The sequence below is a fragment of the Botryllus schlosseri genome, chromosome 2, assembly GCF_051294905.1.
Source record: "Botryllus schlosseri isolate E-star chromosome 2, Bs_hap1, whole genome shotgun sequence".
In the NCBI taxonomy this organism is placed as follows: domain Eukaryota; kingdom Metazoa; phylum Chordata; class Ascidiacea; order Stolidobranchia; family Styelidae; genus Botryllus; species Botryllus schlosseri.
Window position 1 is genome coordinate 18,790,761 of NC_137237.1, and position 24,047 is coordinate 18,814,807.

The following is a 24,047-nucleotide window of genomic DNA, read 5'->3' on the forward strand; positions in this document are numbered from 1 at the left end:
GAAAAGCTCCCCACTAACACAATATCAATCTTGTCCATGCAGGCATCGGCGGTTTCATGGTGCGTTCTCGCGGACGCGGCGGTTTCTTGAAGCCGCGCAGCCGAAGAACGGTATCTCAGACTGCCGCGAAAGCACCAGGCCAAGATTCCAAAAACGATCAGAATAGTACGGTGCCCGGGAACGAACCAGCCTTACCGGCTCCTGACCCATCTCTGAATCAGGCTGGCGACGGTGGGTTTTCACATTGTGTGATGTACGAGGTGACTTTTTAGCATGCGACCGTTATTTTATATTTACAGTGGTGAATTCAAACGTAGCTGATCCTGTCAAGAGTGGAATTCCGCCAGCAACAGGTGTGTGCATACAGTAGGCGACTTGGTCTTGATTGCCAATCGTCCTCAGGCAGAAGTGATTAGTAAAGAAGTACTTCTATGTTATTGCCATTAGACTATATCTACCTAAGGTTTTCCTTCAATCGGAAAAAACTAGGCGTATAATACTTTGGAAATCGCTATGTGCACTTTAGTGGGAATTTACCTTTTCAGTGACTGTGGAAGATTTGGTCAACCCGGTCAAGTTGAAGGTGCCAGTGACGGCGGCCCCCGCGGCAAAACACCGTAAAAAGAAACGCATGAAGCTAATCGATCAATTCCCGGTTTATCTCCAGGTAAGGAGACGACGTCTGTTTGTCTCAAAAAATTATTGCACGTAAGAAAGCAAGAGTGATAAGTGATGTTGATTTTTGTTGCCGGTTTTTCATTACAGGACGCTTTCTTTGGGAAAGAAGTCATGGGCGTGGCGGAGGCAAAATCGAATCCGTTGGATGAATTGAACGAAGCTCCAGTCTCGGCTATAAGGTTGGTGATGAGTTATTGACTAATGGCTATTTTCGCTGAGGGCAGTATGATATCTTGTCTTAAATCGTGCTCATAGTGTCGCTAGAGCAGCCGCTGTGAGAAAAACTCGTCTTTCTGGCGCCCTAGCCTTCTATTTTCCAATGTACTTTATACAGATTGATAACTCTTTCAAGTGTTTCTGCCCTGGTAAGTAAAGCAAACGGGCCTCCATCAAAGTAACACATTCCACATCCTCACGTGCTAGGATAGTTTTACCGAAATATATGTCCTAGGACAGTGTGATTCATGCAGACTGTCATGGAACTGTTGGATGATTCGCCAATATTACCCGTACATTGTGCAACTTGGTATTGGAGACGCTTTTCTAGTGACTAGTTTTCATTGGAACTTAACATGACTCACATATGCTATTCTTTTACTACAGCTCAAAACAAAACAGCGATTCCAGATTAGTCTTACCAGACCGAATCACGCAGCGACTCGTAGCGCAAGCCGCCCATCAAACCAACGCCGTAAGTACTATATTCTGCAACGCAATCTCGCAGACGCATTCGTGCTGAACACCGTGTGAAAATGCGCGTTTTGCAGGGTGCGTTTAAATCGCAACGCGGCACGAACCAGGATGAGGATGCGATCATGATGGATCGCGAAAACGAGCAGGAGCTGCTCGGAGTTTTGCCCGATTTGCCCTTCAAAGACGACGATCTGCTGGGGATGATTTCTTCGGAACTAAAGCAGGATCAGGGTAAGTGGACTTCTTATCTGAAATCCGGAACAAATATCACATTCGCTATACAACGCCACTGGAATATGACATGTGCATATTTCAATTTTAGTCGAAATGATAACAGTCTGGTGGCGACACTAAATGTTTGTGATTGGCCAATATTCAGCTGTTTGTCGAGTAGTCCGTGATTTATATTGACAGTGTCCTTGCACAGTGAAAGGTATTTCGCATAACCCAGTTGTGCATTTTCCATAGCTGTACTGGTCACAGCTTTCCTCTTGCACATCGTTTTTTGCGGCACTTTGTATTTGCATCAATTCTTTTTTATTTTTGTGACGGGAAGAAATGTTTGCAGGTCCCGGCGAGAGTCACGATCACATCCTGAGTCCGTCATCTTTGGAAAAAATGGTTCGGGATGGTTTTGACGAAAGCGACATGGCTGCTCTGTTTTCAGATGTACTCAGTCATCAGACTGATAACGCCTCTGCACACGGTCATGTTCCAGGTATGCAGATGGATTCATATTCATTTATTGATGCATTCGATATCGTTATGTTCTCCGAATCATTTTGCGTTTGCTCCTCGATTCAGAATACATGGGGACTCCATCTGTATATAAAACAGTTAGCAAAATGCAATGACTTTGAATCATGTCTCGTACTTTGAAAATTCAACTTGACTTGACTAGTGACTTGGCTTGACTCGAGTCAAAATGTGCAATGACTCGAGATATCTTGTGACTCGAAGGTAGGGACTTGATCTCAACACTTGTAACAAGTGAGAACTATAAGCGGTAGACCATACTGAATCAAATACTCCAAAACAGTAGAAAGTAGCCTACCTTGTTACTGTAAATCTTTTAGCATCCAGTAGACCAACGTACTGGTAAATCAGTATGCGATAACGCCGTCCGTTTAGAAACCCTGACAAGGACAGTAGGACAGAGCGTGAACCAACCTCAAAAGTCGCATCCGGTTATGCAGCAGGAAAACAGGCCGCAGCCGGCATCGCACACACCCATGGAAATACAGCAGGTATGCGTCAATCGAAATCAGTTATTTTTATGCTGAAAAATGGAAACTTTTGACAACTTTTGACCTTAAAAAGTTTGGTGTATGAAGAATTCGTGTAGATGAATTACACATTGTACAACTAGTTGAAATCTATTGGTAGTTCAACGAGAGATACTTGTCTAAATTTTCTGAACTGTCTGATCTCGTGAAGTAGCTTACCATGAATGGAAACTGTCTAGTTGAAATCCAAGATTCGTTGTCAGTATGTTTTATATTTTCGGCTTTTCATAATATAACGGGTCTGAAAACTTTTTATAAAAGAACGAGAACCCGGTGATTTTCGAATAAAGTTGCCGATCGAATAACAGTGCAAGGAAATGGACACACCGAAAAATAGGACAATGCAAAATAAGTGGCAACGTTGGAGCCAAATAAATGGGCCATTTACAACAATTTGAAGTAGGCTACAACAGTGGTTCTTAACCTGGGGGTGATTACCAACAAAGCGGTAATTTGCCAATTTTGGTGGGGTGATTCAAATTGTCATTTTTATATACTTATAACGGTGCGCTGAAGTATTTTCAAACGTAAATATGAATGTATGCTAACATGTATTTTTGCGAGCTTGTATAAATTTCGTTTCACTTAACGCACCATCCGTGCTCTGATATCATAGTAACCATTAGTGATTATGAATAACAGGGCCCAGGCGCGTAGCCAGAGGGGGGGTTTCAGGGGTCGGTACCCCCTCCTTTAGAAGCGTGAAACCCCCTTCTTATACGCGAAACCCTTTTCTTTTGAAATGATCGTTCTGACGCTAATGGTCGGTTGCAATTCTATAAGTCGTATTATCAGTGTTGAGTGCGGCCAATTAGCGAAAGGCGTGTAGCCAATTAGCGTCCGTGCCTAATGTACTATACACAATGTAACGCGACACGGTCACCCGCTGAGATGATTGCGAAATTAGGTCATTCATTGCCACGTGGTCGGCAATAGTTGCTAGCCTGATTTGTCGCGTCTCCAACAAGCCTAGTTCCGCTGGCTTGAATAATCTCATCTGCTATAGGCCCGGTGTGCACGATATCATCGCTGACCTACACAATCGCATCTGCAATAGGCCTAATACGAAAGATATATCAATAGATCATCGCTAGCCTAACTCCATCGCTAGCCTAACTATCGCGTCTCGGGCCTAGCATGGTTTGGCTCCTATCTCTCGATGGCTTGGAGACCATGCCGTTGATTGTATGCTGATTAGCGATTGTGATTAAAGAGCGGCATCGCGAAACTGAAAGACATCGAATGTCCGTAAACATGTGCGACGCGTGCGTAATATATCTCCGCTAATACTTAAACATAACCATCAGAATATGTGTATCGACTTGAGTTATAAAATAGGACAGGTTTGAAGCACCTGAAATCAGCGTCATTATGGCACATATTCCCAAAAATCTCGGACATTTCGACTTGCACAAATAGTCGACGAGGCTGCGTTGATGAGCGTTCGTATTTAATTGTTCGACGCTTTGATAAGCGCAGGTATTTAATTGTTGGCGACAGATCAGGGAGTCGCTAATAAACAGTACTTCCGGACTCGTCGACAAGCTTATCAAACGCGTATAATCGCGAACACGAGGAGATTGTATAATGTATAATCGTCATTTACGCATGTAGTTAACCCTAATGAATTGACGCTATATTAAGTGAATTCGCAAAACATCGAAACCCCGCCCTTGTATTTTAAAACCCCTTCCTTATTTTTCGGCTGGCTACGCGTCTGACAGGGCCGAATGTAGTTTAGTATGGTGCTAGGTAAGTCCAATTTATTTGCAGTAGTTTGGATCATATATTGCTACGCATGCTGGCAAATTGAAATACAACAAGGGGCGTCGAAGTTTAGCTTTACACCTATAATGCAGTAACAATATCGTAGAAATATGGTTGTTAACTAGTCTAGTTGGTAAAATTGAGTCTGAAATCATCAAAATGCCTTTAAGGTTCGCCTTCGAAATGAATAACAAATCTTTATCATGACGGCGTTGAACTTTCTGATTGAATTTCCTTCAACTTATTTCTGTGAAGTAGGATCTTCTGAAACGGTATCTATCAAAACGAAATAAGTTTGCGATTGACAATTGCATGAGATGCTGTCTATTATCCTACCCTTTGTATAGATTTGACCGCTAGATAACACGAAAACAGCATCAGCCTTACCATTGACTTGATCTCTTACACAGGCATTTCGGTGTACATTATGACGTCATCTTATCGCTGTTTTACAACTAATTGAGTGCAAGCTGTAATTTTTTTTTTTTTTATAAGGGGTAATTGCGTCCCGTCATTTCCTTCTTTAGGGTAATGATATGAAAAAGGTTAAGAACCACTGGGCTACAAGGTGTAAAATGCAGAGTGAAAAGCCCATTGACAGTGCAACCCCTACGACCCCAAGACAGTGTTTAGACTTTGTAAACAATTTTGACAAATCTTGACCCGTCGCAGTAGATTTGACCAATTTTTTACTTGACACACCTAAGAAAAAGAATCGCCATAGTTATGACATGTTTGAACTCGTAATAGGAGAGTGCTCCCACTAGCGACGAACAGCGACAACGCCAGCTTGCGATTCAAATGGAGCTGCAACAAATCGAAATGAAGCAACATCCGCAAATGGTGAGGCAGCGACAGCACGACGTCATACCAAGACAACTCGGGGTCAACACGCCCCAGCCGGGGTACGGGGTCGCTCAGCAATCGGAACAAAACATCCAGCCCAACATGGCCAATATCGAACACGGCAGGCCGATGTGTGCCCAGCCCGGCCCTCCGCAACGCCAGCAGAGTGTCCCGGTGTCGCCGGCTATGATTGGCGGCTCTCAGCATGCCGTGTCTTTCAATCAGATGAAGCACTCGGGACGCAGCCCACATCCTACACCGCCGCCTATGTTTGCGAGACAAGCATCTGTGCCGGCTGGTATACCGAGCCAGACCCCGGTACAGGCAGATGTGATGTCGGCACGGATGATGAACGCGGGAGTGACGTCGCAGAGTATGGTTGGCAAGCCTGCGCATCCGAAAGGTAATGAATTAGAGTGCATTAGTAGATTTTCTTTTGTGCTACTCGGCATTGTTTTTTAACAAAAATTTCTTTGCGATGTGATAATTGGCGTAGCACACAAGGTAGAATATGATAACTGTATCGCTTTTTTCTCCATAGATTCGAATAATCCTCGCTTGAATAAATAACCACAGTCTTTTAGCGTGACGGTCAAAGTCGTCATTGTTGGTTCTTTCGTAGAAGTATAGTCATAAATTTCTACTTGGGTAGAAATAGCTTTTTCCAAGGGTTTGAGAACGTAAGTTATGAATAAAATTTGTAGTAGGTCAGCGACCACCTTCGTCAACCTGCAATAAATAGCAAATCCCAATTATATATTTCCAACCTACAAATAGCGTAATGGTGGAGCGTTAGACTTCTTGATCGGTAGGTCGAGGGTTCATTCCCTGGCCAGGTCAGACGAAAGACCTGCAGTAAAACTGGTGTCCATGGCTTCCCCGCTTAATGCGCAGCGTTCCTGGGGTAGCATGGAGTGACGGTGCAAGACTTGAAAAACTTTCCAAGACGCATTTTTCTTCAGGTATCGCACGGGATCAGTCCATGATCGGCGGCCTACCAACCACCTTACCGGACTCCTCATTAGCGTCAAACCTGTATCAAGGCTTCCGAGGCAACGAAACCGTCCATGGGTCTGTCCCGGTCAGCATGAAGCCCACCTGTGTGACGACTCCCTCGCAGACCCGGCACGACTCCATGACTAAAACCGCCGCTTTGAGTATGTCCCAGCCGGCCTCTGGATTGCAAATGTCGACGCAGCATCCTATCGTAGCGGGACAACAAGGCCCCTATCTTACGTCTACAACACCATTGACGCAGCCTTCCATATCTCCCGGGTCGGCTACTCACAAAAGGTCATCTTCGGTGCCGATTATCGGTCAGAACGAGCCCGGCGTCCAGAATGTTCAAGTGCGGATTGATATTTCAACCTGTTGCATTGCTGAGAGTTCTGTGATCGACCATTCTCTTTTTAGATGCAAGCTGTCACGCCAGAAGCATCCGACAGGCCGGTATCTTCGCAATTGCCTAATTTTTCGAGGTATGTTTTGCTGCATTCCGATTTGATACCCAGAGACAGACACTCGCTGCATCGGTAAAATCTATTGGGGTCGGCAACACTTTGGATTGACATTTGGCAGTACTTATCAGGCGCTGTTGGGGTACCGCTGCATAGCTACTTTTTCTAAATATTGCCAAGAAGATCTATTTAGTTGGGAAATGGTTCAGTGATTCCATAGTATATAATCAGGTAGAGTTCGTTTCAGTGATAAGTCGTACGTGTTGGGGATGCTCGAGTATATTGTGGTAGCTTCCAGACAAGGTTTAGTATGAGAAGGCGTGATGGAGTATCACGGCCAGAAAAACATGCACGATACTGCCCTCTCATACAAAATACAGAATAATTCAAGGAAACGGCAATCTCTGCCGATGTAGCATCTGCAAGGCTTGCTAGCGGACTAGATATTTTTGCTCATTCTCGATTTTGGCACCGTTTCCTTGTATCCGATATTCATCGGGTCTCTCTCCGGGCGTGTTTGTAAAGACGATTTTTTTATGTTCATCCGCTCGAGACACAATGTACTATACAATGTGCTGTAGAGACGTGAGGTCAGAATCTATCACGCACCTAGATTTATTGCACGATATAACTGTCTTTGATCTTGATCGTTCGGCTGTTTTATCATTCGCTTTGCTGTATTCGACCAACTCACTCAGCGCCAGGTCAATTCCGGTCCTGTTTCAGCGACCCGGTCATTTTCGAGCCTTCGCCGCGACCCTGGCCGTTTGGCACCGATTTGGAAGCCGACAGTCAAAGCATGAATCAAAGAAATGTCTTGAAGTGGGAAAAGGACGAGCAGTACGGTGAGTGACCTGACTGATATACCACAGGTGGTCTAAGTAGAGCATTCATTGCGGCTACTCATATGGTGCCCAATTACGAGTAGCAGTAGCAGTTTCCAAAGCATGTCAAAACTACTTGAAATGGAAGTAGAAATGAAGATTTGAGAAGTACTAAGTAGTTCAAAAGTAGATTTGGTCAAAGGGTGCGTGCTTATAACAGTTTATCGGAGGTGGCTAATTACGGGCTCGCGCGGTGACTCGTCATTGTGATAATTTCACTTACAAAAGCAATGCAAACATGTCCCAAACCTGCTTCATACTTTTCAAAATCCAAAGTGTACAAATGAGAAGGGGAGGTAGGCACAACCAACTTGAGTAAAGGTAGAAGTACGTCGTTGCTGAAGGCCTCTGGATATTTTACGCAGGCGAGCTGGCGACGATATCGCCTGTTTTGTACGCCAACGTCAAGTATCCTGAGCTGAAAACCGAATATCCTGACTGGACGACAAGGGCGCGACACATTTCAAAGTTGTGGAGGAAAACCACGCCCGAAGAAAGAGCTCCGTTTTTGGTAACGCTCGTTTGCTTTCTGCCTCGTGTTTTACTTCGACATTATCTCCATACTTCGAATTTCGCCTCGCAGTCGAAAGCAAAGGACAACCGATCGTTGCTGAAGACGAGCAGGACTCGGAAAAGCGAATCGAGCAAAACTCCGACGCCGCCCGTGCCATCGGAGACGCCGGAAATGAAACCGTCGGCCGCAGGGGTGAGTTCGGTCGATGGAATTTTCTTCACTCATGTTCGGTTACTTTTTACAACCAAATAGTTAGGTGTGGCGGCTAGGGTTGAATGAGGACTTGAATCCGAATCTAGTATTGATTGTAAAAAGTCGAGTAGTGTGAGGCACTTTTTTATAGTATTGAAATTTACGTCCCTTTCATCTAAGATTTATATTATTAACGAGAATTATGGTTTTGATAGTTCTTGCCACCGTGGAGGCCTTAAAACCCCCCCACTGGTCATTAGGGCTCTTCTAAAATGACTTTTTTATCAAATTGTACTGGCTACTTGATAAAATTGTTAGGTTACCTAATTTAAGCCTACACACAAAATTTGGTTCAATTCCAGCCAGTAACCGCTTTGCTACAGGAGAAGAAAGTTTCTATTTATTATGTAAAAATAAATAATAAAAAATTGAAAATTTTCTGTTCACTCCATGAAAGTGTTAGGTTGTCTATAGAAACGATGCTCACCAAATTTGGTTCAATTCCAACTAGGGGAAGCGGAGTTATTGCCGTCGAAAAATTTTGATTTGAATAAAATAGTATTTACGGTGACCGATTCTTTGTTTATTTATTATAGTTGTGCTCACCGTAAATACTATTTTATTCAAATCAAAATTTTTCGACGGCAATAACTCCGCTTCCACTGGTTGGAATTGAACCAAATTTGGTGAGCATCGTTTCTATAGACAACCTAACACTTTCATGGGGTGAACAGACAACTTTCAATTTTTTATTATTTATTTTTATATAATAAATAGAAACTTTCTTCTCCTGTAGCAAAGCGGTTACTGGCTAGAATTGAACCAAATTTTGTGTGTAGGCTTAAATTAGGTAACCTAACAATTTTATCAAGTAGCCAGTACGATTTGAAAAAAAAGTCATTTTTGAAGAGCCTTACTGGTCATATCACAGCTCCAATACATGTATTGCAAAGCTGTTAGCATTAGCGGAAATAACATTCCTTTTTTACATCGCATTGGCCAGGTGGGTGTCTGATTTGGAAGACTACACCAAGTCGTTTCGACACCTTCCTATCTTTCATTACATCGCAGTCTTGTGTTGTATTGAAATGATGAAATTTTTAGCAATAAATTGAATTGAATTGGTTGAAGAAACACCAAATTATATCTGACGCCGTGAACCGCATTATTCTTGCATAAAATATACAGATCTGAACCTTCCATGTCATCCATACTATGTGGATTTGGGATTTTACCGAAACGTAGAGTTGTCATTGCTTCTTATTTTCCATTGGTGATGCATACTTTTGTACATTTGTACAAGTACATCCTTGTTTTAGCTTGCTTTATTCGCTGTAGGTAGCTTGTCGGGAATTTTTTGGTTGTGGGCTATTAGTATTAATGTTTTTTATGTGTAATACTGTTTTCCCGGTACGCAATCAATGGAATTACTGACGTTACGGCGAATTTTACAGACCATGGAGAATCCATCGAGGCCTGACGCCAGTATGACGGAATTTTCTTCACAGCTTAACGCTGTAACCTTTGAATCTACGGCCATCACAAGCAACGCGACAATGGGACTGGGATATTCTTCTTCCGCAACTCCGCTTTGCAGGTACAATCGTGTTGACAAATTTGCGATCCCGCACTCAAATGACCAAGAAGGCTTTTGCAACTGATTGAAGTTTTGGAAACACCGACTTGTGTACTGTAAAAGCGTAGAGTTTCTAGCTACTTTACTTTCTGTGTCTCCCTGTTGCTACCTACTAGTCGCATGACAATATTTGAGGCAATCCGAAGAGTATTTGTCTTGTATAGCTTTTCAACGACGACGTTAGCTATCTGATGATCCTATCCAATCTTTTGTCCCATACAGCGCTTCTTCGCACGTGGAGGCAAAGCCATCTGCCACAACAACTGCGACCGTGTCCGAGTCACCTTCCAAGTTGCAGGTAAATTCCCGATGAAGTACCTTTGTACGTTTAAAACACGTCTAGCCGCCTTCATTTTCTAAGCACGATCACAGGGCTCCATTTCGCATTGTTTTCGTGATGGCAGTCTGTTTTCGTAGTAGTTATTTCTTTGGTGTTGACTAAAGATTGACCTTCCTCACCACTAAAGGCTATTTCATTCGATTCTTATGACAATTTCACTTATGGAAGTGTGATGTCAGCCAATCCCAATGCCACTTTCCGTTTTATAGTATGAAAAACAACCATTCGAGTGAGTCGTACAAGTAGCGTAGAATTTCTTCGGTACTGACCACCGTCCGCTTATCACCGGATCAATAACAGGAAGATGGTATCGAAAGAAAAACAATGTGTATTCGCCCAAGCTCTGAATCCAGGGAAACATTCTTGTCTGTGGAGATATTTTTGTCATTTTTCAATTCGTCTACGCAGACTCCGGCGTGTGCCTTGCAGCCTAAAACAGAACGCGTTACGTCGGACGCTCCAACCAGTGCTAGCGGCCCGTTTCCACAAACGGAACCGTCCATGTTAGCGCCCAAATTGGAAGACACGCCGACAAAATCGCCGGCGGCCGCGGGGGTGACGAGATCGAAATCGCTGGGCACATCGCTCGGCGAGCAAGGATCGCAGAAGTCTTCGGAAGACGTCGCCAAAATCAGGAGATTGTCGGTGGATTCTCAAGTGCAGCAAGCGTCGGTTTCTCGTGATGCTGACACCAAGCCGACGATGTCCTTACCGTCATCTGTCGTGCACCAGTCCACGCCTCAGAGAAAGTAAGTTCCGAGATATCTCTATATTTTTATATTTTTTCTATAGTTGTGTAATTGAATAATATGTTCATGTTGAAATAAACCCGAAATTTTCTGCTCACACTCGTTACAGTTAATTGTCAGCAACTAGTAGAGATTTCAAACGAACTTGGTATCTGCACCTACAAGAGTCTCTTCATATATTCATCTACATTGTTTCCTGCATGCATTGTTACTTTGTCTTCCAAACATACAGATATTATGAAAGGTTGCCGGGGCTGAATCGAGAAGTGCTGCCCTTGTTCTTACCCATCAGTCAGCTTGGTGAACACGTCAAATATTTATAGCGTGTGTTCTCCACAAAACTTTATCATTGGTGGCAGGTGATATTGGTGAAGATCACTAGTGTACTTTCTAGCCCAGACATACATATCTGTACGAAAATAGGTTAGGGATTGCTGTAATGTGGTCTTTGAGTGTGTTAGCTGTTGTTTTTTGATTACCGTTTCATGTCTTCATTTTTTAAGCGCACGACGAGCGCGTCTATGGGAGCAGTCGCAGAATCACCCACCGCCCCCTCCTTACCCTTCCGTGTCAGGTGGGGCCATTCAAACTATGCAAGGGATGATGTATCCGCCGATGGGCGCGAGAGGACAAGTGATGACGATCGGGCAGACTATAGGTCCGGGAGGTGAGACGTCGGCGGAATTTGGTTTTGTGGACGTATGAGATTGCCGGCTGTGATTTGTTGCTTGCCAATGGGGTTAAAATCGTATCGTCGCTGATGCTGGAGTGCGAATAGAAGCAATTCAGTAAATTTGTACTCAATGTAAGAGTATCGGTTTTTCTAGATATGCTAGAACTTCTTTGAGTAGAAGATGAGTAATTTGAGCCTTTGCTTCAGGACTGCGGAACAATGACTAACAGCATCACTAAAATGCTTTGCAAAATGTCAGATTGTATTTTGTAACAGTAACTTGATAGGTGTAAGTGGTGCAAGTGCATCCAAACACCACTCGAAAAAATCTTGCACGCAAAAAGTGAAGAAGTTTCACTGCGAAAACCGCAGTAATCAAATAGCATCACTGCTTGAGTACTCCGAAAAGGTAGAAGTACTTTGGTACTGACCGCCGCCTTTGTTATTGTGCTGACGGTTTCATGGATTTGGTGCGTTTTATTTCACAGGCGGTACAACCTATGCCGTTTTCACACATTAGTGTAAACCTATTCCATTAGTGTAAGCAATTGCGAGATGTAAGCTGGAAATCCTGTGCCAGGCGAAATCGATATCGGCAGTTTTTATTTCAGTAGATTACTATGCCAAGACAGCGTATTCCTTGTGCGTTTTTTTTCTTCGCCTAATCGTTGCACTTCATATCATAATATCCTTGCAGGCACAATTCTATGCGCGACTTCGCCTGCCATGCACAACGCAGGAATGTTACGGTTCCCGTTCGAAGCCGTGTCCCAGCAGGGCATGATGCCGGCGCACGTCATGCAGCAGCACCCTTTTCCACCTGGAACCATGCCTATGACGGTATACCACTTTGACCAATTGCAACCGATGTGTTTGCTATCGACTCCTTTTTACAGTACCGATCGCAGCATCCGCCTGGAGCTTATATCGAATTGCGACACACAAACGAAAGCGATCCGGCCGTCAGGCGGCAGAATATTTTGAGAATGATGGGTCCGCAGAACGCAGCGCAGCCTGAGCCGCCCGCGTCCCTGCCACAGACGGTCGCCAAGGAAGTGACCCCGGTTGTCACCAGTGCGCCTGTGGATGTCAAGGTGAGTTTGTCGATCTCTTTCAAGAGTGAAATCGTTATTTGAACCACATGAAAAAGTTATCGCAGGAACTGCTGAATATATTTTCAAAGACTGCACCAACCCAGAAGTGGTCAGTTTTCAGAGCAGGCCTACTCAAGTGGATTTCATATGCTTTTTTCCTAGTTATTGAGTAGTTATGTTTACTTCCACTTCTACCTTAACAGATTTTCGGCAAAACCACACACTTCTTACAATTTGGATTTTGAAAAGCATAATGTAGCTTGAGGATATGTTTCCGTCATTTTTATGAATGAAGTTATCAGCGGAACTGCATTAAGAGCTCCGGCATCCCGGTGACGAAATGTGTTTTCCAAGATTGCACCTTTTTATGGTAACATTAGTCGTTGATTAATCATTATGCATTAGTCATAAAGATGGGCGTGCTTCGTATTGATTATTTATATGTGGTTTGCCTTGTTGGTTTTGCGGTGATACGTGTAGATTTGAATATGATTGCAGCAGAAGTTGTCCAAGAAGTCGTCTTTGGTACTGAAAACTGGGAGTAGAGGTATCGTCTTAGATTTCTACTCTCGTACATGCAGAATTAGAGATCTCTAAGCAAGAACAAAGTAAGTAGGCCTATACGAGGCTTAGTTTTGAATAAGATGTGAAATCTGGTTGAGTAAAAGTAGTTTAAAAGCGTAACCAGCTGACTGGGTGGTGCAAATTGGAATAACTAACTTTGAGTAGGTGTACTTGGTTGGCGTCACGTTGACTTTATCAACACTGGAACTTGACCTTCGACGCTTTTTCCCATAACAGGCCTACAGCGACTGTTGAGAATAAGATATTTATTGTTTTTTCAGGCCGAAGTCGAGACGCAGCCTACCGTTGCTGCCGCAGATCTCAAAGCACAAGACCCCTTCGCCGGGGGTCTGATGCCGCAAGACGAACACTTGGATGCTCTCTTGAGGAGCGACGAATTCAAAGATCTGCATTTTCAGGTTTGCGAATGCCGCCAGCACACAATACAGCCCGAGTCTGATACACGTCTCCTCCAGACTTGAGTTAGTCGTTATCTAAAAGATTGCAGCATTTTCAAGTTACGATCGCATTTTTCAGGGTGAACAAAACGTCTCGAGCGGTCCATCTCCGATCCCTAGCGGTAGCGGTGAATCGATAACAACGCAGGCCGCAATCACAGCGTCAACAACGGCGACCATTTCGAGTAAAAGCTCAGAAAAGCAACCGACTGCTACAGCGATCTCTCAAGATGTATCGACAGAACCGTGCAAGAGAGATGATGGCGAAAAGGCTGCGACAAACGCACAAATTGAAGAGAAAATCAGCGACGTGGCTAGTTCTTCGAAATCTGATGCTGAATCTAATAAACAAGATACCGGCACAGTTTCCGAATCTGTTAGGGAATCAAATTCGAGTGAACACGAAGATAAAGGAGACAGTGTCAAAGAAAAAGTTCCTGCGTCCGACGGTAAGCTAGATTCTGACAAAGAAAAAGTTGTTCCGACTACTGAAACGAGTACAAAATCCGCAGAGAAGGACGCTGTCGAAAAGGAAATAGACCAGTTGGATCATTGCTATTCAAGATCTGCGAAAGACGACGGTAAAACAAACGACGCCATGACGAAGGCTCTCGCGAAACTGCCGTCACCCATTCCGATCGGTGACAACGCAGACAGCACGCAGCCGAGAGGAGTCGGACTCACGCCTCCGCCAGTAGCCGAAGTACCGTTTCTGCCATCAATAGAGGAAAAGAAGCCAGATTCAACGTCGCCACTGACGGTGAGTAACGTAATAACGCTGCCGCCGTCACCTCCTGTATTACGCAGCCGCGTTGAGTCTCCCAAGGAAACGGTTGCTGAAGAAAACAAGAGGCTGGAAGTTGATTCGGGTTTGGTAAAAAGCAATAACACGCTCGAGAAAGACGCAGACATGGCTGTGTATCCGAAATCTCCGGTAGCGTCTCCTGTGGCTCAGAATCTCTCGAAATTTGCGAAAGTACCGGAAAAGACAAAGGCCGACGTCGCTGAGACTTTGGCAGCATATGAAAATATGAAACCTTCTGAGATTTCGGACAAAAGTGAGGCAGAGAAGAACAATGTTGAACTAAACAAGGCTCAAACCGCACGTGAAGAAGCGGACGACAGGAAAGACCAGCCGATGGAAACGGAAGACAGCGTCGGTATGGAAAATGTATCGAAACAAAATGAAGGTGGGGCGGCTGTAGCTGGTGCCCAATTCCACGGTGAGGATCCTGATAAAAGCATTGAAGATAAATCGGAACAGTCGAAAAATGCCGAGGAGATTGTACGGCCGATGGAAGTCGTGGAGAATGACGAATCGCGTCACGAAAATGCTGAAAAACTGATGGATGTCAAGACCACAGCTGATTCTGTCCTGCCGGGCGTTGTTTGTACCGGGGCCAGCGCGGAACAGCCGTCTCCGCAGTTAGCGACTGCAGTCACATCAAGTGTCATCGTGCCCCGGACTACAGTCACAGAGGGTCAGGACGCGTCGTCCGTAGCGCAAACCATAACCGTGATCCACACATCTATCGCCACAGTGACCGCGTGCAAAGTCCCAGCGCCACGTACAGCACAAGCTGCAGCAGCGTCTAATGTGGCGCTGACGCAAGCTAACCACACGCAAATCGTCTCCCTGCCCTGTGTAACAGCACAAGGGCCGATGCCTGTTGCAGTGTCTGCGGTTTCTAGCGTATCGCAAACTGCCGTTACCCACACGGCAAGTGTGGATACTCATACAGCCGCACAAATGACAGGTGGTGTCAGTCAGGATGACGGTACTAAAGGAACCGGTGCGCAAAAGCAGTGGCCGTTACTAATAAAAGAACAGCCGCTCATCTTGCAGGAGCTGCTCGATCAAGAGAAACGGGAGCAGGAGAAAGCCAGGTTCGAGTCTGTTCGCAATGACATATTCCTGTACTGATGTTACTGAAATGATTTCTATTAATAGATGTAACTGGCATTGTTTACTTTGTGGTCATGTAAGAAGTACGTATTTGGTCACTTTGGGTCCCTCTTACTGTGATGACGTCATAATGAGGGGTACTTCTCACTAGACTTAACTGGAAGCGGAAAATCCCCCAATGCATTCATATCGGCTGACCAATTTATTTGCGCCTCAATGAGATTTCATATTCACAAACCCGCGAACGTTTGAAGCAAGCTAACCAGATATTCAGTATCAGTCCCTCGATAAAAGTCTCCAAGCGCTTAGGTTACGCCGTTACCTTTGAAATTTTTGGTTATAGTAATTCTCTCTGCTGTAGACGTGAGAAGATGATGCAGTCGCAATCCATGATACCTCCGCAAGGAGGCGGCCCACCTGGTGTGCCCGGGGTGTACAACGTACCTGGCGTCGACGTCGACAAAGTGCCGACAGACAGCGGCATCGACACGATCAAAATGGAGTTTTTGTCAAGAATGAACGAGGTATGGTTGAGATTTTTTGAGCGTTGTCGCTCAAGTCATGATGTTTTTGTGCCGGTTTAGGCTGCGAAAGCAGGTCTTGCTGGGCCTGCCGCAAAAAGCGCGATTATCCAACCCGGGGCTGGTCCGGCGCACGTTCAACAACAAGCGTGGCTGGCATCGCCTGTAACCGGGGCTGTCATTCAACAAACTGGTAGGCTGTTACGTTTGCTCCTCTGCCTTTTTTCGTTTGCCAATATTATGTTGCGATTTTAGGAGCCGTGCATACCGGCGGCGATACAGATGTGGGAAAGTACCGTGCGTGGCTTATTCAGCAGCAGCATTTGTTCCAAGTCAGTTTTTATGTTTGTTTTCGGTATTTCTTTGTCTTTATTACGTTGTCCCCCAGTGAACTTGTTACTTTTTTACATCATTTGAAGTAGGAGCATGTGTCAAAATAGCGTCTGACACTTCAGTATGCGACACCTGAGCATTTGGGTTGAAGTTAAGGTTAGGGTTTGATTTGTGGTCAGAGTAAGGGTTAATTTTAGGGGTATAAAGTCAAGTGCTCAAGTGATGAATGCTAAACTTTCGTCTCAAATGTCTGGCAACCAGTTTTTCACTATTTGGTCCCGTATATCTTGGAAATGATTACTGATTATCCCTAAAATTGTAGATGTGATGTGGTAATACTGATGCAGTGATATAATTACCGTGAAATAATATAACGAATGCTTAGATGCGAGTGATGTGAGTCCTAGACACGTGCGATTTCATCGTCTGTTACTTTCCGCGTCAGATCCAAATCCCGAAGCAAGAGCAGCTGATGCAAACCAAAAAGACGAGGAAACAGTCGCTGATGAAGAAACGCAACCTTTGCAAGAAAAACGGGAAGGAATTCTCATTGGAAGACGCGGAGGAATTGAAAATTGTTGCCAAACAATACACTGACGCGCAACACGGTTTAGAGAAGGTATGACATGACCGATCTTGGAAGCCTGTCCGATTTTTAAGCTTACCGTCGGCATTTCCATCTAGCTTCGTAATGATTACAAGCAACACGCCGAACTGATGAGCGACTTTAACATGAGGCAACGGCACCTGATGGAGTCTATGACGGGTATGTTTTTACTCCGCTGCTCTGTGATGCGCAGAAGTGGTCATTGATGATACACAACTAGAGACAATGCAGTGAATTTCTGCATGGCTTGGGATTGACGATTTCAATCACTATTTCAATTTCAATAACTGTGTCAACAAAAAGAGTTTGTGCATCATCTAAAAATAGTACATTGAACGCTCTTGTAGTCGACATTTCATGCTGGTGACGTCATATTTTGTGATACGATTGTTGATATACGATGTTCTTTTGAATTATCTACTAGTTGCCGACGATTACCCTTGATGAGTGTCAGCCGAAAATATTCGGGTTCATTTCAATATGAATATACTGTTCAATCAATCACTAAAGTGATACAAAGTTGTTGAAATCCTACTTTGTACTCGGGAAAATATAAAATGTAAGTGGATAAGGTTGAAAATGTTAAAGTAGAGGTAGTCTAAGACGATTACTTGAGTAAGTACTTCAAGTAGGTTACCCGCTTAAGTACTCAGAATAGTAAGAGTACTGTGAGTGACTGACTGACTAATGACTGAGACTGCTATACATAATTGTTCATTGCAATGTTCTTTGCAGTGACTTGATATCTACATTGATAATAGAAAATTGCTAACCCAGTCTCGAAGGGTTTGAATTGAATGTCTGTAGAAATATCAAGTGTTTGAAATGATTGTATCGCATTTGTGTTGCAGGCATAGTTCAGCAGAACCCGCAAGTAGCTGCGACGTTGGACGGCGCGCAACAGCCGCAATCACTCCTCATTCAGCACACCGGTAAGTGTTATTTTCCTTCCGACATCTCGCTGATGTCTGGTGTTTCTTAGTTCTCTTTGTGTTCAGCTGCGCCCGCACTTCAGCAAAAGCCAGCTCAGCGAATTATGATGCCTCAATTTCAAGGCGGGGCTCTGCAACAGGGCGTCCCTCAGCAGCAGATCGTCATGATGCAACCGAGAGGGCCGCAACAAGTCATCATCAAAAGCATGCCTGGTATTGTGATGTAATACTTTCCACGGGAATCCCTTTCCCGTGTCCTAGGCAATTAGTAGAAAGTATTTCCGTTGCTATGTGGTGTACACTAAGTAGACGTTATCTACGCATATTTACACGTACGAATCACACAAGAGGTGGTCAGTAATGAAGCACCTCTACTGTAATTGAATATAATATTAATTTTGAAATAAACCTATATGTTTTCAATACACAATTGGTAGTAGAGAATTGGAAAGGACATTGTGTATCAATCATATCAGTTGATGACGAGAGTCGGCCTATAATATTTGGTTTATATCAATATGAATATATGTTTTGTTCCACAAAGAGCAAATTAATGCTGAGAGTGTGAAAACATTTTGGCAGCAGCTAAATTCCTCGGAATTATTTCAACTGCAATATTGAATAAATTGATATATAACTGAAACAGAAACTATAACAGAAAATGTGAAAATTGTTTTGCTTCGATTCGATTACGGTGGCTTTCCGAGGAAAATGGGTGCTGCTAAAAATTTCTCATACTTTACCTCAAATTTGAGGCCGCATTATAACTCAAGCACAGTGCCCCTTCAGTTCTTTCAACTTCCAAACTCACTTGTACCACACTGACACAGGCGCTGCCAACGTCTCGGGACCCATGCCCGTAGCAGCCCAACCGCCCGCTTTGGACATGCAGCAACAGGGACAGGTCGCGGTGCCTTCGCAGGTGCCGCAGCCAGGGCAACCGATGATGGCTCAATTTCAGAAGATGCCCGGCTTGAGGTTTGGAATCGATGCTGGATTTGCATATCATTTCTTGTTTTCATCGACAATGTGCTATTTAGAGCCGCCAACCCCGGCCAGATACAGCAAGTGCACATCGCCCATCATCCCCAACCCCAGCTACAGATGATGCAGCCGCAACAGCACCCGCCTCCGCAAGCCAGCCCGCAATTTGGCAAGCCGCCTGGTAAAGAGCAAGCCGTCACATCCACGAGTAAGTAGTTATAGAATTTGATCGGACTGCCGAGGTATTGGTATAATTTGGGCACCCTACTTGCTTGTCACACCCCATCTTGTCTAGAGTGTCTAAATTCGCTTGTTCTGTAAACTGGCAAGGCCGAACCAAATCTTTTCAACACTAAACAAATCAGTTGTCTTTATTTCACAATGAATATTTTTAAATGCCAGGGGTGTTCGCTATCTTACACTCTGATATTGACATTGCTATCGCATCACATTCGAAGATTATTCAGACACTAGTCGCAGAGGATTATTGCGTGAAATTGAATACCACATGTGTGTTTTTAAGATTTCTATTGCAGCTTGCCTCGATATGATTCTGTTGCGTTGTGGTGCCCTTGTTTATTTTCTCTTCATTGGAAAGTTTGATACTGTTTTGTACGCCCGTTATTAGCCGTTTATTTCCTTGGCGTTGAGAGATAATGGGTGACTGTACTACTTAAATGCGGATGGACATTTTTTTCGCAGACAACTGCTAAATTGACTCAAATATTTAAAAATACGATGTAAAAGCTGAAGCAAAGCAAATGCTAAAGCAAAAGCTAATGCAATTGATCACGAGTGCGTCACACAAATATTGGATATCAGTAACGATACATCGGTAAATAATAATCTGCGTCCGCTCATCTCTGAATAATACATGATAATACGATGTAATCCGACAAGACGTCTGACGGTATTGCTATGAAACAGTCTTCCGGCGACGTTATATATTAATTTTCTCCGTCCCAGACACGACGGAAACGCCGGCGCAGACTCCGCACGACGACTTGATGCAAATGCAGATGCAGCAGTTGATGGCGTTGCAAATGGAACAGCAGCAGCAAATGGCCGCTCAGCAGGTATGGGTAGGAATCTGTGTGTGTTTAGAGCGAGCGTATTGCTTTGTCAGGCTTTGCGATAGATGACTTGATTTTATGGAGGTGTCTGGTATTACTCACAGATTCTTGTTTAAATGGGATATTGCTATTTATTTACTCTGTGCTTTTTCTCAATTAATATGGATCGTCGATTGATATTGTTGCCCCCTATCCTCCCCTGGCTGCTTAATTTTCGTATTCTGTGCCCATTACATTTGCATTATAAATCCGTAGCGTACAGCCTTTTGGGCTATATTTTGCACATAGGTTTTCTGATGATTACAAAACCCATCGTCCACTTGAGAATTAATAACGGCGACGGTGTGACTTGTCAGTAAAATACGATATCGAATTACAAAGCACAGTTATTTATATTTAGACATGAATCACGCAAAGCGCCAGAATAAATTCAGGTTATTGAATGCATTTTGGTCAAAATATTCATGTGCAGAGTTGAAATACTCATATTATTATCGATTTTAATGTTTTAGTCCCATTTTCTGACCCATTTGAGAGTGGCTCAAACCTTTCGCACTGTAACCTAACGTAGAAAAACATTTCGCAGCATTCACCTCGCACATGCACACCCCTGATATAAAGTAGTGTAGGCATATCTAGAGATTTTTCGTTCCTTACATATCGATATACCATACTTGAAATTAGTGTTGGCATGTGAAGTGCTACATACGGCGCTCTATGAAATAATATTTATTATTAACAATATTTTTATCTGCCTCTTGCAGAACCCAGACAAACCAAAGCCCAAGCGTAAAAGAAAGAAAAAGAAGACCCAAGCCGAAAAAGAAGGGGAGGAGAAACTGGCGCGGGTCACGCAGCAGATGCAGCAAGTGCAATACGTCCACCAGGCCCCGGGCATGCAGCAGCAGCAGCTTCACCGGCCCATGACGCCCAACATGACCCAGCAGCATCACATGATGGCGCCGCAAGCCCGATTCGCGTCGCCGCAAATGCAGATCCCGGCCCAGCCACCTACCCCGACCAGCACCCCGACTTTGATGGGACCACCGTCTCGACCACCCACCCCTCTCTCTTTTCCCCCCGCCAGCACCCCTATGGGTCATATTATGACCAGCCCACAGATGATGTCACCAGTCAGCGGGAGTCATATGATGGCCGTCGGTCCGCAGTCGTTTCATAACGTGATGACGATTCAAGGATCGAATATTATTGCAAGCGGTGGAGCTGTGCTGCACAGTGGTGGGGCCGCGGTGCAAACTGTATCACCTGTGACCGCTATTTCGTCGCAAGGTTCTGCGAATAGCAACCTTGTTCCGTCTCAGAGGCTACTTCACACTGGAATGTTGGTGCACGCGCCCGGAGCTATGTCGTCTCAGAGTTTCGCGTTTTCTTCCAATGTTCCAGTGAGCATGAAGGTTTGTTGAGCACGATTTTGCTACTTCGTTCAATGGTTGCTAGCGAATTTACCACTTTGACCACCCCTAATCGTTACCTACTCCAACCCGAATACAATAATACACACGTAACAAGTGATGTTTTCATGATGCCAAATTCATTAAGTGCCGTATATCCCAATTCACAATTGTATTCGAGGAAACATTCACTTTCGGATTTATTTATACAATATTGATGTAGCACTTTCACAACAATAATAGTCCTTGCGTTTCCAATGCGGACATCATCAAGTGACAAATTCACTATTTGGTTATGGCGAAGTGACAAAATTGCCACTTTAAATACTATTATTTGCTAAAACGATCAAAATTTCAGTTTGGGATTGCTCCGCTTCTGCCAGCAAATTATCGACTAGCTGCTGACGATTAGCTATGCTGAGTGTTAGCCAAAAATATTTGTGTTTATTTCAACGTGAACATATTATTCAATTGTATACTGCCGTTCTGTACCTCCAATTTCATCAGTGACTCGATGAAATTTTGAAAAACCTACCATGCCTACCATTCAGTGTACTTAATGCTCTGTTTCATTTCAGGATACGGTGTCGAATATGAAAACCGAGGCCCCTGTCATAACGCCGTTGGAGCAACGACTGATGCAGGTAAAATACATAACTTTGATCGACGGCAATGCTATAGTTCTTTGTCACGTTGTACTGTACCTTGCTGTTGCTTATCGCAGATGTCCAGGGATATGCAGTCGACTGTGAGAGCAAGTACGTCCGTCGGGAACGTTCAGCTTCAAACGAATCCTGGTTAGTATGTCGTTGGGTGCTTGAGACTTTGCTTTCTCATCCGGCCAGACAACGCTGCCATTTTGTACTGCTATGATTCATGTGTGAAACACTCTTGTCTTTGTTATGACTATAACTGCTAATTAGTTACAGTAACTCGGAATACATGTACAGTCGAATCCGCTTAATTCGAATATCAGATAACCCAAACAACTGCTTTATTTCGCCAAAATGCTAGGAAACGGAAAAAAAGTAAAAATTGCACGTAAAAAAACTCCCATTAAGTTGTATCTGAATTAAGCGTAGTCTACTGTACCATGAAACAAGGCAAGTAACAAACTAGCGCTTCCAGTTCGAAAGGTACGTATTTTCAGTATTTCAGAATCACGAGTCTTTTTTCCTAATCTAGGCACCCCGACGATGCCGCCGGCCGCCGCCCACACGACGCCGCATTCCGGTAAGCGGTGTCATTAATCCGGAACGCGCGCCGGCCCGCGTATCATCGACCGCGCCTTTTTACAGGGAGATCGACCCCGCGCAATCAGAGCCCGCGACTTTCTATGGCTAATTTCGACGGTCTTTCAGAAGCGGAGATAGCGATCATTATGGCGCACGACCCAGACCTGTCGGACAGGACGGTGTCGTCCACGCCCGTCAGCACGCTGTCCACCCCGCCGCATCAGACGGCCGGCCTGGACCAGGACGAGAAGGGCGTAGATGGCAAGACAAAGAAAAAGAAAGGCTATGGCATGGATTCCAAGGTCTGTCACGGTGGTTCTGAAACGTTAGTTTTTGCTTGGACCCCGAACTCTATTTTCTGGGGGTCTGGACCAAGAGGTTACTATTGAAATCAGCGCTTCGTGCACCCAAATTCCTATTCCTAACCTGCTACCCTAACCCTAACTTCTAACCCGAATACTAAATATATACATACCAAGTTCCGAGTGCCATATATTGCAATTTACGCTCATATTCAGTGAAACATTTATTAATTAATTATTGACACAATATTGAGACATCGCTTTCGTCACTAGATGTCTAATGCCAAATTCGTCAAGTGTTCACCTAGTTTTTGTAGTTTGCACAGTAGTGATAATAGTTTTTATGCATCTGCTGCCAAACTGGCCAAGGGCCGAATTCACTGGTCTGAGAGAAACGTTGACAAAAACTTTTTCGACATAGAAAACACTGTGGCTGTTGTATCCCATCGTCGTGAGTTATTAATCTTTAAAAGGAAAAGAAAATATTCCACGCTGTTTGACAGTTTTCGATATAGGATCATAAGATGAATAGATTATTGCAAATTATCACTTTCAACCAATGTTCTTGGCGCATGATATGGAGATTTCACAATAGTATTCTACTGTATTATTTTATTTGTTGTTGCGTGGAGCGAAATGAAATCACCTCAACTCAACTAACCTTACCGGTTTGAAGATATTCGCCTAATTGACATAGTGTAGCTACGAGTGCAAAATTTATACGCATACGTAACAAATAACGTTAGGATGCGATATATGTGGAAATGCTAAACAAATCGTCAGTGATAATATCTATTTTAGGTGGTTTTATGCTATTATCGGTAACATGAAAATATTTTTTTGACCTTGAAATAGAAACAATAAGATTTTTCTTGGCCTTCGTGGACTCAAGTTTGAGAAGTCCCTGGTCT

General features: G+C 44.0%; 1 protein-coding gene across 6 annotated transcripts in view; it reads left to right on the forward strand.

The window, feature by feature from the left end:
- The window catches only part of LOC145433982 (histone-lysine N-methyltransferase 2C-like), a 60,358-nt gene that overhangs the window by 22,864 nt on the left and 13,447 nt on the right, over positions 1-24,047 (forward strand). For 3 of the 6 annotated variants that reach the window (XM_080311245.1, XM_080311246.1, XM_080311249.1), the window contains exons 27-63: positions 43-231; positions 300-353; positions 546-667; positions 766-857; positions 1,282-1,369; positions 1,446-1,602; positions 1,940-2,089; positions 2,503-2,618; positions 5,175-5,673; positions 6,233-6,618; positions 6,684-6,748; positions 7,454-7,572; positions 7,977-8,122; positions 8,195-8,317; positions 9,772-9,914; positions 10,176-10,251; positions 10,702-11,042; positions 11,546-11,709; positions 12,413-12,555; positions 12,612-12,809; positions 13,655-13,792; positions 13,911-15,718; positions 16,081-16,261; positions 16,322-16,451; positions 16,514-16,590; positions 17,037-17,210; positions 17,276-17,357; positions 18,050-18,130; positions 18,197-18,343; positions 18,961-19,108; positions 19,171-19,322; positions 20,081-20,190; positions 20,952-21,602; positions 22,178-22,243; positions 22,324-22,396; positions 22,785-22,832; positions 22,898-23,136. In XM_080311245.1, the coding sequence (XP_080167371.1) occupies positions 43-231; positions 300-353; positions 546-667; positions 766-857; positions 1,282-1,369; positions 1,446-1,602; positions 1,940-2,089; positions 2,503-2,618; positions 5,175-5,673; positions 6,233-6,618; positions 6,684-6,748; positions 7,454-7,572; positions 7,977-8,122; positions 8,195-8,317; positions 9,772-9,914; positions 10,176-10,251; positions 10,702-11,042; positions 11,546-11,709; positions 12,413-12,555; positions 12,612-12,809; positions 13,655-13,792; positions 13,911-15,718; positions 16,081-16,261; positions 16,322-16,451; positions 16,514-16,590; positions 17,037-17,210; positions 17,276-17,357; positions 18,050-18,130; positions 18,197-18,343; positions 18,961-19,108; positions 19,171-19,322; positions 20,081-20,190; positions 20,952-21,602; positions 22,178-22,243; positions 22,324-22,396; positions 22,785-22,832; positions 22,898-23,136 (7,676 nt within the window). The remainder of the gene's footprint in view (positions 1-42; positions 232-299; positions 354-545; positions 668-765; positions 858-1,281; positions 1,370-1,445; positions 1,603-1,939; positions 2,090-2,502; positions 2,619-5,174; positions 5,674-6,232; positions 6,619-6,683; positions 6,749-7,453; positions 7,573-7,976; positions 8,123-8,194; positions 8,318-9,771; positions 9,915-10,175; positions 10,252-10,701; positions 11,043-11,545; positions 11,710-12,412; positions 12,556-12,611; positions 12,810-13,654; positions 13,793-13,910; positions 15,719-16,080; positions 16,262-16,321; positions 16,452-16,513; positions 16,591-17,036; positions 17,211-17,275; positions 17,358-18,049; positions 18,131-18,196; positions 18,344-18,960; positions 19,109-19,170; positions 19,323-20,080; positions 20,191-20,951; positions 21,603-22,177; positions 22,244-22,323; positions 22,397-22,784; positions 22,833-22,897; positions 23,137-24,047) is intronic. The other 3 variants (XM_080311248.1, XM_080311247.1, XM_080311250.1) reach the window with 3 other exon arrangements.